The 12,868-nt window shown below is 42.1% G+C and overlaps 1 protein-coding gene across 1 annotated transcript in view; it reads left to right on the plus strand.

Annotated features, from left to right (window-relative positions):
* Window positions 1-850: 850 nt before the first annotated feature.
* RPIA (ribose 5-phosphate isomerase A) overlaps window positions 851-12,868 on the plus strand; it is a 32,217-nt gene continuing 20,199 nt past the window's right edge. Inside the window, exons 1-3 of the mRNA XM_020807219.3 lie at window positions 851-1,113; window positions 2,329-2,389; window positions 4,896-4,951. Of these exons, the coding sequence (XP_020662878.3) occupies window positions 922-1,113; window positions 2,329-2,389; window positions 4,896-4,951 (309 nt within the window). The 5' untranslated portion in view covers window positions 851-921. The remainder of the gene's footprint in view (window positions 1,114-2,328; window positions 2,390-4,895; window positions 4,952-12,868) is intronic.

Here is a 12,868-nt window from a genome sequence, read left to right on the forward strand (position 1 = left end):
AGACAAATCACTTGTTCTTCCAGTTTCAGTCCACCATATACTACCCTACTGTAGTTACTCAAAATTAAAGCATTACATAAAATCAAATTTAATACAGTGTTGTTTACTTTCTTCTACACTCTAATGTATTGTAGAATATTAAACCAAACATTTAACAAAGCACTTCTGTTCTAGAAAGTAGTAAACTCTTTCATTCAGTTGTTTCTGTCTGAAGCACAAGGAGCACCTGAATGCATCCATAAAAATTTTTGTCCGCGTGATGCAGAGCAACTTGAGAGCCTGCTCTGATTGTCTACAGCTTCACGTGACAACCAATTCACACACTCCACAGGTCTTTTGATCACTGGTCTCTTGAAATAAGAACGGATTCCACTGAAAGAAATCGCCTCTTTGCGGTGATAATAAGAGTCCTACGAGTGGTGAGCTCTGAAGCGCAGACAGACAGAGCGCACCACTTTATAGCGATGCCACCGCGCGATCCAACTAGCCAGCCTCAGGCGTCGGTAACACAAGCGCGACCTCCTGGGAGCAGAGCTTTTCGGGTCTCACAGTTACCGCCGCTTCAAGCGTGGCTGTATTGGCAAGAGTGCGACACAGCCCCCTCGTCCTATTCAGCCGAGGCGCCGGAGTGCATTGTGGACGTTGTAGTTCCCCGGCGGGCAGCCGCGAGTGCATTGCGGCGCGCGGCGCTCGCGGAGGAGACTACAAATCCCTACGGGCCGGGGAGGACGACCGCGTCCCGCTTGTGGCGCGACAGGCTCCCTCATTAGCTGGTTTCCTAACCGGTTCCTTGAGCTTTCTTTTTTTTAAACCCGCAAGAGTCAACGCGGAGGCCAACGGGGGGGGGGCGGGGGGCTGGCGTTGGCAAAAGGCAGGCGGAGGCCAAAGGGGGCAGGCGGAGAGGTGGGCGGGGACGTCGGCATGCGGCACCGGCGGGAGCCTGTCGCCCTTTTCTGCAGGACGTTGATCGGGGAAGGCAGCGGCCGGGCGGGGGTCCGCCACAGGTCGCACGTGCAGAAGGAGAGGCCCCCCAGCAGCCGCCAGGCCCCTGCGGTGATGGCCGAGGAGGCGAAGAAACTGGCCGCGTGGACTGCGGTGGACAATCACGTGCAGGTGGGGAGCCCCCCGCTTTTGGGGGGGGGGACACAGAGGGGGGCTCCTTTGTCTTTTAACGCCTTCCGAGCCAGCCCCCCACCCCGTTTTTTGGTAAAGTTTTGTGTGCCTCCTGCAGTTTGCAGCAGATGATGGATGGGCTAGGCTGGTTTACTGTCATCCGAAATTTAGAAATATAACTCTTTTTCTGGGAAATGTTTTAGAATAAATGTATATACTGTATATATATATTTCCAGTGTTATTTTTTAAAAAGGCGGAACTGGCGGTTGTAATACTTGTGAAGCTCGTTTGGCGAGTAGTTAAAAACAACTGGATAATCTCAGAAAACCCAAGTGGCCCACAGTATATTTGGGATCCTGGGCTTGGACTTTCCTTGAAGTGGAAACTTCGAAATCTGCTCGGTCGTATCCTGATGTATGTACAGTATTTAATGGTGAAGTAGGCCCCACTAAATGATATTTCCATGGTGCTCACAGGTAGCAGTTTTACAGGGCAAAGATTATGAGCGTTGTTTGTTTATTAAATTTGTTGACTACAGTACCCAGAATCCCCAGTCAGTAGGGCCTATGGGAACTGTAATGAACTGTAAGTTGCATACTAACTTCAGTGAAAGGATATACTTGAAATACAACATGTGACACCTCATGTGCTTGAAAATGCACTAGAGAAACAAGCAACAGAAGGTTATGCTATCTGTAGCCTAATTAGTTGATTCTGGCTGAAATCCTATTGCTTAGCATAGTAAGGTCTGTTGAATTGGTGGGAAATTTGGGGGGTCAACTCCTCTGTAAGCGCCACTGATTCAAATGGGCCAGCATATGTAGTGACTTACTTTAGGGCAGTAAGTTGCAACTCATAACTCAGTATATATAGTATGGAACTGTGCTTACTGATACAGTTCAAGGAAATGAGTCTTAACGTTTAATTTTTATAAACATTATATACTTTTTACTTTTTATGTACATTATATTCTTAATGTTCAGTCAGAAAGATGCATTTGATTCTGACATCCATCAACATTTCATTTCATTTTTCTGAAGAACTAGACACAGATTAAATCTGTTTCTATCTTCTTAAAATTGAGACTATGGCCAGTGATGGTTTTTGAACTGTGCTCTTTTAGCATGAGTGATAGGTAAGTTTTGTAGTAACTACTTGGTGTGATTTCTTTATCGGTTGTGATTTTTGTAGCAAATTATTTGCCTTGCTTGTAGACGAATCAAGTCCTTGGCATTGGAAGCGGCTCTACGATTGTTCATGCTGTGCAGAGGTTGGGTATGTATTTTCACTATTCCTTTTGTTCAGACTCATTGTGATTGTTCTGGTGGGTGATCTGTGCTGTGCAAGCATCCATACTTCTGCCTTATTTGCCGAAAAGCTAGATCTTGTGAAGATGAATTTCTGCAGAAAGGTATACAGGAGGCCACTATAGAACTAGTCTTTCTAGTAATCTATCTTGGACATAATGCTTGTTTGAAGCCTATATACGTAAAATCAATCAGGGGTAGTCCTAAACTGCACAGTTACTGTTTAGAGCAGGCTTGTCCAACCTGCGGCCCGAGGGCCGCATGTGGCCCAGGTCGGCTTGTAATGCGGCCCAGTGCAATTTTTTATTTTTAAAGAAAATTCCAAAGTTTCAAGTTACACTGCTGTGGTTGCAGCCGGGGCATGTCACAATGGTAGGGGGGGAGAGAGGGAAGGAAGGAAGGAGCGGGGGGGGGAGGAGAGGGGAGCTGTGTGATAGCATTGCACCATCCCCGTCAATAGGTCAATCGCCTCCTGGCTCCATAAAGCCACCGGAGTCGAAGCTGGCAGCCTCTGCTGTCTGAGATCGCAGCTGCCAGTAAGTGCGCTTGGAGCGGGGCTGCAGAGGATGGCTAGGGCTGCCCCCCCATGCGGCCCAAACCAAATTTATGTGCGGCCCAAACCAAATTTTCATCTTCTAATGTGGCCCAGGGAAGATGAAAGGTTGGACACCCCTGGTTTAGAGGTTGTGTAGAATGGGTAGGCACAATGTGGATCTTGGGGTGCAACTGCCATCGGTCTGGACCAGCATAGCCAGTGGTGGGGAAAGTTGGAAGATGAGTCCGTGCACATCTGGAGGATGACATTTAGCTCACACTTGGTGTAGATTACTTCATGCAGTCTCAAACCATGGAGTTGATTTTGGATGCCCTTGTATTGGGCTGGTGTGTGTAACATCTGTATGTATGGCTGGGGATGTCAAGGATGTGAGTGGAAGGGCACAAATCTGCATCTTCACTGTACAAAGCCTATGTATCATTCATCAAAGCTGAATTCTATTTTATTTGTAGTTTTTAAAAATTACATAAGTTCTGTTCATTAATTTAGCATGATACAGAGCTCAAATTAACTTACTTCCGCTTAAAATTCTTTTCACGTAAGTTTCAGTTATGAGCCTATACTGTGGATAGATTCCAAGAGGAAATGTACAATGTCCTAAAATATACTCGTACACCTGCTTTAACTTGATTCCCTCAAATTGTCACTAAGTTCTCAATGGCATAATTGCAGCTATTCCATTCTCCTGAAGGGTTGTGTAGAGCTTTTAATTTAAGCATTTGATGGTTCTGCCCTGAATCAAACCATTTAAGTTACTTCCTCTGTGCTGGGCTGAATAGAATTTTGTTGTGATACAGTACTGTCCTTGAAAATGTAACAGAGGTCCACCAGAAAGCATTTGTACACAGCCTGTCATAATAATGGAGGGTGATCCACATTCTACAAGTCACAGATAGGAGCTGCTATTCCTTCTCTTCCTTCCCCCGAAAGATTCCCACACTGATTCTGCACACACTGTATAAAACTCAAGGTGTACGGAAGTCTTCCCTGTGCCAGATGTGATGATGTATGGGATCACTTAGTTTGTACTGTATCAGACATTTGTGTAGGTTAGAAGCTATGGCAGTTTCTGAAGCGATGAAAGAATGCAGAGCAGAATCAACAGTGAAATGCCCTCAAAGTCTCCTTGAAAATGCCTTTGGCACAGTAAGCAAGGAATTGCTAGAAACATACGGTATACCAGTTATAAAACCTGTACTGTAAATGTAGCATCATGAGGTATCCAATTAATCTTCCCTTCCTCAAAACTCAACTATGTCCAGATATGTGTCATTAAAATACTGGAAAGATAATTTTTCAGTAACAACCAACAGTATTTTTCTAAGCACTGTTGCCTTTTTTGGCTGTTTCACCTGATGAGCACTAAATGTTAATGTTGACAATGTTGCAGAATTCATAGTTGGGGTCAGATTTGTAGATGTTTTGTTTTTCTTGAGTGGAAAGTGGTAAGAATTTGTCATTATTTATCATTGTAGGTTTTTTACGGTAATTTTCTCTGTTGTTGAAGAGTTTCTTTCTGAACATGCTAGCACAAGTATAATTTTGTCTTGAAATTTGTGTTTCCTAGGCATGCTAAAAGTGGTACATTTAAATTCTACTGAATTTGTACTCTGTTGCTAATTAGACCTACATTTTTGCCTCATTTGGTGCCTAGAAATGACATGGGCAACAACACTTACCATTGAACACTGAAACAGAGAATCTGTTTTCATGCAAGAGAGATGTTGAACAGCCAGGCATCGCTTTTTGCCATTTTGCCTTTATTTTCTTTGCTAGCAGAATTCTATCAATAGAATATTTTAAGTTGGCAATTTTGAGCAGAAATATTTTGATATGGAATTTTCTTGCATAATTTGTAGTGTTCTGAGTATATATTTAATATGTGTGATATATTAAATTCAGTCATTTCCCTCAACAGCTGAGAGAGTGAAGCAAGAAAATCTCAACATAGTTTGTATACCTACATCTTTTCAGGTAAAATCTTGCTGTCGAATCCTATTTCTCATTTCTTATACACAGTATGGCTGTTTTCCATTTGCTCTACAGTTGAATTAATGTTATCTGCTCTTAGGAAATCTTTCTGCTGACCTACTACTTACCTTATTCCACATCTGGTCAGTCCTCTACTTGAGTATCCTAGGAAAGAACATTAAAGGAGTAGTAGCATTGTCTCTTAATGAAAACCATGGGGCTTCCATTTTCCAGTGAAGAGCACTTCTATATGAGGTGTGGTAGTGGACCAGTTTATTTGCTTATTTTTTTGTTAATTCTTTATTCCTATACGTACTGCCATTGGCTCTGCAAACTGAAATTTTGCTAAATCCTATTGTGTGTCAAAAAATCCTAGAGCTTATAAAATAGTTACCTCTAGAATTCCTCTGAGATCACAACCTAGCAACTCTTTGGTTCTTAGCAACTAATGCTAAGTTGCAACTAACACTTAGTATCTAGAGTCTGAAGTTTTAGATCATTAGGCTATCTACTGACAGGCTGCTGCAGTTGAGAAAACATTTACAGTATCCTCTTCTGTGATTAAAGTGTTTGAATAGCCATCCTGACATGTTAAGCAGGAAAGTTGGGTGTAAATGATTTTTGTTTACTCAAAAGATTTAGCATACTTCATTAAAACAGTCTTTGGATCAGGAGTGAGCAAAATGCAACCTGTGGGCCTCATGCAACCCTCCGGGGCATTTTGGGGGCACACCCAAAAAGTTAAAGAAAAGATGTCTTTGCCTGCTGCTGGATGTCTCCAGAATCAGCATTGTTCACATTAGGGAAATTGTGTGGATGCTGTCCTCGAAGTCCCTCCCACTCCCAAAATTAAAACCAGAGATACCTATTTGGGATTTTTTTGTTTGTTTTCTTTCTGTTTCGGAGCTGAGTGGGGCAAGGGACTGAAAATTTGCCAACCATCAGGCTCCTCTCCATTACCCATCTCTATGCTAGAGAATGGAGATCTACAGTTTGTAAAAAGAAGTCATGAAACGCCGTTCATTCCAATCACAGTGGCCAGGATCCTTTTTTGGATTTACACTAGCATAAGATTAACTGTGTAAATTGGCATACTAAATTACTGCAAATTAACGTGTTGCCTCATGCATTCTTACTTGCCTGCCAGTCATGCAGCTTGGTTTACAGCTGGGAGTGTGAGTAGCAGTTTATCAATCGGTAACAATTTGCCTTCGTTCTTTGCCGTTACGTTTACACAAGCAGTTTATTTCAAATAGAGTAGCAGTTTCAAGTAGAGTAGGTGGAAATAGGTGACCCTTTGCTGCGTCTTAAGAATAGGGCAGTTTCAAAACAAGTGGAGAGCATTTCAGTGTTAACGGTGTTGAGTTGAACATTTCGGTAATTAAATTCTGATCCTGGTCTTACAATAATTAATATTCAGGAATGGTAACAATTTGGCATTTTAGAGAAGAGATAGCTGTGTTTGTTGTTCCATTTTGTGTCTGGATTTCTGTGGGAACATATTTTTGAATACTGTTCACAACTCTTTACATGGACCTTCTGTAGTGTTCCTCTGAAAGTCCAAATAATTGCAAAATATTTTTTTAAAATGAAAACTGAATGGGAAAAAGCATATGCAAGACAAAAGTCAGCTTAGAAATTTAGCTGTAGTTAAAGTACAGAATAACAAATGCCTTCTACCTCTCCATGTCAGCACTTTACATGGGTTACTGTACAAGAGCCCGAAATCCCGCAACAACCATGTACATGGCTTGTTGCTTTCCCAAAAGCATTCTGGTTTTGTGGGTTCTTCTAATTCTTGCCTTGGCCAGGCAACACTAGCAATTGACAGTTCAACTGACTACTCCAAAGGTGGCTTAACCCTGTAAATTGTTGTCATATCTGTTGGTCATAATCAATGGAAACCATCTGTACAGGTCAGTGGTCCCTAACCTTGGGTCCCCAAATATTCTTGGCCTACAGCTCCCAGAAATCCTGGCCAGCACAGCTAGTAGTGAAAGCTTGTGGGAGGTTTAGTCCAAGAACATCTGGGATCCAAGGTGTAGCGTTCACCCTTATTATGAAGTAGTCATGCATATTCATGTTGCAGGCTAAGGTTGCTAAGAGGCGGAGCTGAGAGATATTTAATAAAGAGGCGGAGTCAGAGTGAGTCAGTCAGTGAGTGAGAGTGGAGAAGGAGATAAAGTGTATTTGGGAGATCTGATTAGAGTGAAGAGTGAATAAGAACTGTATAAGTAATAGAAGATTGAGATTGATGATAAATACCTGTAGAAGTTACCTATGATTAATATCAAACATTTGTAATCAATAAACAAGTTTTATTTAGAAGACAGTGAAGTTTGGACCTTCATCTTCATCCTTCCATAAGTAACGTTGATTTAGTGATCAACTGTGGCAGCGGGTGAAAAGGAGTATTAGTTTGCCTTCATGTGCTCTGTGTTTGGGGAGTCAGGCAAGGGGCACGAGGGGCGAATGCCACAAATGGTGTCCAGCAGTGGGATACGAAGAAATCCAGTCAAGCCTGAGTTTAAAGAGATTTTTGAAAAATGAAGGTTACAACAGGAATTCAAGTTTAGAGAATTAGAAATTAGAGAAAGAACCAGGGGATTAGAAAGAGAAAAAGCTGAGCAAGAGGCCAGACAAATTACATTTGAACAAGAAAACAGACAAAGAGAAATGGAATTAAGATAAAAAGAGATGGATTTTCAAATACAAATGGGACAATTAGAAATAACCTCTCAAAATAACAACAATAACAGCTCTCATGAAGGAGGAATTCTGGCTAAAATTGATCTTAAGAAATTTCCCCAATATAAGAAAGGGGACTGTCCTGAATCTTTTCTTATCGCTTTTGAACGCACTTGTTGGGACTTTGATATCAGAGACAGTGAAAGGAGGATTGTCCTGAGGTCACTACTCAGTGGAGAATTGCTTGAGACCCCTAGAACAGGCTAGAGATTTTGAAGCCTATAGAAAAATGGTATTTTCCAGATATTGCATAGATGCAGAACATCTCAGGTGAAAATTTTGTGCCCCTACTAAAAGACCTGAAGAATCGTATGCTCAGTTGGTGTCTAAGTTACACACGTGAAAAAGGTACATCTGTAGAAGATATGAAAATTGTGATAGGACTGGAACAATTTTACCTGGGGAATTGTGCTATCTAGTTAGGGACAAAAATCCTAAAATTCTAATAGAAGCTGGTGAACAGGCTAATCATATTAGGGAGTACAAAGACCCCAGATTCTCTGAGGTAAAAGTTAACAAGCCAACCTGGGACAACCATAACAAATCCTTCAACCAACTTTTCAACAAACAGTACCACAGTAAAACATCAGAGTATGAAGGCCAGGGTGGTGGCTCATCTAAATTAGCATGGCCTAGTCCTCAGAACCAAATGAACTCTGAGCGAAAGTTTACCAAATCTCCTCAGAATGAGAGAAGGAATTACAAATATTACAACTGCGGCCAGTCTGGACATTTACAGTTCCAGTGTATGCAAGAAAAAGTTAATACTGGGAAGAATGATAATCAAACCAAAAAAGTGTACTGTTTAAAACAAGTTGAATCCTCTGAGGGAAACAGTAACCAGAGTCCTGTTTCCTTGGCAACCACAGCTACTGATCTTGAGGAGGACATTCCTGAAGCCTCTATCGTACATTGTTATTATATCAAAAAATGACAATATCCTTCTCAAAAACGCTGGTGAAGAGATATTAGTGGGAGGAAAGAAATACATTGCTGTAAGGGACACAGGACCTCAAATTTCTATAGTACATTCTGATTTGATAGCCCAGGATGACATAATTCCAGGCAGAACTATGACCCTAAAAGGAATTGGGAAAGAATAGGTAGTGCTGAAAGTGCCAGAGGTTCAGATAAACTATGGGAATTGGTCTGGAAAGTGGCAGGTGGCAGTTTCAGACGAAATACCAGCTGCTTTTCTAATTGGTTGGGACTTAATAGAGCATGTCAAGCGTGTTTTTGTACTTACATGCTCAAGGGGGGGGGCAAACATCACCCACTGCAGCAGAATTGGATACAGTAGCAGGGGAATGCCTGGAGAAGAGAGTCCCTCAAATAACCAGATTATTAGTGGTGCTGAAGCTGATCTCATGCTTCTGAAGAATCCCAATAAACATTATTTTGCCCAGGAGGAGGAGGAGGACATTAGCTTGGGGGTTTGCTTTGAAGCAGCCAGAACACCCACTATATTGTCTCCTGAGTGCCCTGAGAGATTTTGCTTGTATAAAGACCTTTTGTATAGGGAAACTTTAACCACCCATTACAGAGGAAAAGGAAAACCCCAAAAGCAACTATTGGTCCCAAGTAAATACAGGGAGAACATCATAAATCAAGCTCACAGTAGTTTGTTTGGGTCACACGAACCAAAAGAAGGGTTGCCCAGAACTTCTTTTGGCCAGGTATGGGTAAACAGATTACTTATTATTGCAGAACTTGTGATGTCTGTCAGAGACGAGGGGCAGGACAGGACTAAAGCTAAATTATGTCCTTTGCCAATCATCTCTACCCCATTCCAAAGGCTGGGAATCGACCTGGTGGGTCCTTTGCCTAAAACCACCAGAAAGGAGAATAAGTACATTCTGACCATTATGGATTTTGCCACTTGATATCCTGAGGCAATTCCATTACGTAACATGGAAACTGAGACAGTGGCAGATGCCTTAATCAATTACAAGAGCTGATTGGGATTTGCTAGCGAAATAGTGATTTGGGAACTAGCTTCACCTCCAGACTGATAAAGAGGTTATGGAAGGCTTGTGGGGTAACCCAAATCAACTCTACACCATATCATCCTCAGACTAATGGACTAATTGAAAAATGTAATGACACATTAGTGCTTATGATTAAGGCATATGTAGCAGAGAACCCAAATAATTGGGACTGCAAAATACAACCCCTATCATATGCCCATAGGAGCATTCTGCAGGAAACCACTGGATTCAGTCCTTTTGAGTTGTTGCTAGGACGGGAGGTGCACGAACCTTTAGATTTGCTCTGCATGAACTGGGAAGACCATAATGAAAGTAACCCAGAGTCAGTAACAGAATATATGAACTGGTTGCAAAACACCCTGCAAAGGTCTCTGGAGATAGCCGGAAAGAACTTAAGGGTTGCCCAGACCAAGCAGAAGACCTGGTATGACAGGAAAGCCCGGGAAAGAATTTTTGGGCCAGAAGATGAAGTTCTTTTACTTAGGCCAGTCAAGGGTCACAAGCTACAATTGGCTTTAGAGGGTCCCTATAAAGTACAGTGGACCCTCGAGTTACAGACTTCTTTGGCCGCAAAATTTAGGTTTGACTTGCAACCGGAGAATCGACCTGCAGACCAGAAAAAAACCAAAATGGAACAAAAACGTCTGGTTATGGATTAATCGGTTTTCAATGCATTGTAGGTCAATGGAGACTCAACCTACAGACTTTTCGACCTGCAGCCACCGTTCCAATACAGATTACAGTGGTGCCCCGCATAGCAATGTTAATCTGTTCCAAGATTAACGTCACTATCCGGAAACATCGCTATACGGAACGTAAAACCCCATAGGAACGCATTAAACTCAGTTTAATGCGTTCCTATGGGGGAAAACTCACAGGTAAGCGAAGATTCCCCATCCGGCCGGCATTTTCGCCACCTCGGTAAGCGAGGGCAGGTTGCGAAAACGCTGCGGGCAGCCATTTTCTGCACCCGGTGGCCATTTTGGAACTGCCGATTAGCTGTTCCCCTAACATCGCAATGGGAAGATTGGTAAGCGAAACGCTTACCGATCATCGCAATACGATGTTTTGCCACCTAAAACATCACAATGCGATCGCATTAGTGATCGCAAAAAACGTGTCGCTATGCGGATTCGTCGTTAAACGGTGCACACGTTAAACGAGGCACCACTGTAATTCCATAAGTAGACGGTCCACTGTAGTTTCAAAAATAAACAATGTCAATTATGTAATTCAGAAAGAGGAAGATGTAAGCCCTGATGCCTTAAAGAGGGACGCATTTAAAGATGTTCGGGAGGAGGAGAGGGAACTGCCTACTCTTTCCCCAACTGAGAAAGTGAAGCCCCGAGCCAGACTTAAAGCAGACTTCACTATAAAACAACCAGCAGACGACATCCAGTGGACAACCGAGTGGCCGACGACCGCCAGTTGAAGGAAAAGGTTGCAGAAGAAGGAGCCAGTGATCAACAGAGAGACTCCTGAGTGCCAGCAGATGCGTGTCCAGCTGAAGGAAGGAAGTGATGACTACCAGACCAGTCCACGGTGCACCTTATTACAACAGGAAGATGAAAGACTTGGACTTTGCAACAGAGACTCAGATCGTGCCTCGAAAGCCCACAACATTGTCGTGGATGCACTTTCCAGGAGGCTAGATGAATGATGCAAGCACTTTTAAAATAAACTGGAATGGACTTTGATTTACAGGTTAATTATTTATGTAAATGTTTACAGGTTGTGATATTTATTATTTACACTTACTACATTTAACATTTTCAACCATTCATAAGTGTCACTGATAAGGTAAAGTATATTATTGAATAGTAGTGAAATGTTTAGTGCATAAGGTATAGTAATTGTTATATTAAATGTGATGTTGCCTATAGAATTGTGTTTTATGGTAAGTAAAGTTTAATGCAATTGTACCTGTTTGTTTAGGAGGAAAAACGTGCTTCCCCTCCCAAACAAACATATTTAAGGGGGGAGGTGTGTAGCGTTCACCCTTATTATGAAGTAGTCATGCATATTCATGTTGCAGGCTAAGGTTGCTAAGAGGCGGAGCCAAGAGATATATAATAAAGAGGTGGAGTCAGAGAGTGAGTCAATCAGAGTGAGTGAGAGTGGAGAAGGAAATAGAGTGTGGTATTTGGGAGATCTGAGGTATGATTAGAGTGAAGAGTGAATAAGAACTATATAACAAATAGAAGGTTGAGATTGATGATAAATACCTGTAGAAGTTACCTATGATTAATATCAAACATTTGTAATCAACAAACAAGTTTTATTTAGAAGACAGTGAAGTTTGGACCTTCATTCTTCATCCTTCCATGAGTAATGTTGATTTAGTGATCAACTGGTGGCAGCGGGTGAAAAGGAGTATTAGTTTGCCTTTGTATGCTCTGTGTTTGGGGAGTCAGGCAGGGGGGACGGGCGAATGCCACACGAGATTTGAAATCTGCAGAAATCACTAATTGGTTGTACATAGAGGATTTTCTAATGTTTATTTCAAGTGGCATCTTTGTGTGATATCCCTGGAAACACTTTTAGAATTGAAAGGCACCAGTGGATGCTCTGTTGTTTTCATTGGCATCAAATTGATGATTAACAATATTTATGGATTACTTTTCAACAGAAGTCTATGTATGTGCTCTGTTTTGTATGGATGCTTCCACAAATTTCCAGCAGCCTCATTAAAGCTGAGCCAAGGCTTCTTGTATCATGGTGCTGCGTTTTGCATTCTGCTCTGAATCCCAACAGCCCATCTCCTATTCTTCAAAGGTTCTCTCTGGAATCCACAAAGAGTTTGGAAGCTGCAGGGATTCAGTGAGACTCCCAGTGTTGGAAGCTGCATCATAACTTGGCCCTAACAGAGGTGCCACAACAATTCCCTTTTTTAATCACACGTGACCTGTATCTCTAGATTTTATTAGACCTTCATTCTGCAGAAGTGCTTACTGAGTTGTGGCTCAGATTCTAGAATCCAATAGTGTACACTTCCGGTAGATCCCCTTGTTCCTACCAGAAGCAGCCACCTTTATACATCCCTGGTTCATCCTAAAAACATGCTCCGAAGGGATGGGAAACCTGTGTAGCATAGCGGATAACTATGTTTGGAATATAAGCCAAGGTACACATAAGCCTTTGGGTGTGCGTTCAGCTGCTTTACTCCTCTCTCGGCACAAGCCAA

This window comes from Pogona vitticeps, chromosome 6 (assembly GCF_051106095.1).
Source record: "Pogona vitticeps strain Pit_001003342236 chromosome 6, PviZW2.1, whole genome shotgun sequence".
NCBI lineage: Eukaryota > Metazoa > Chordata > Lepidosauria > Squamata > Agamidae > Pogona > Pogona vitticeps.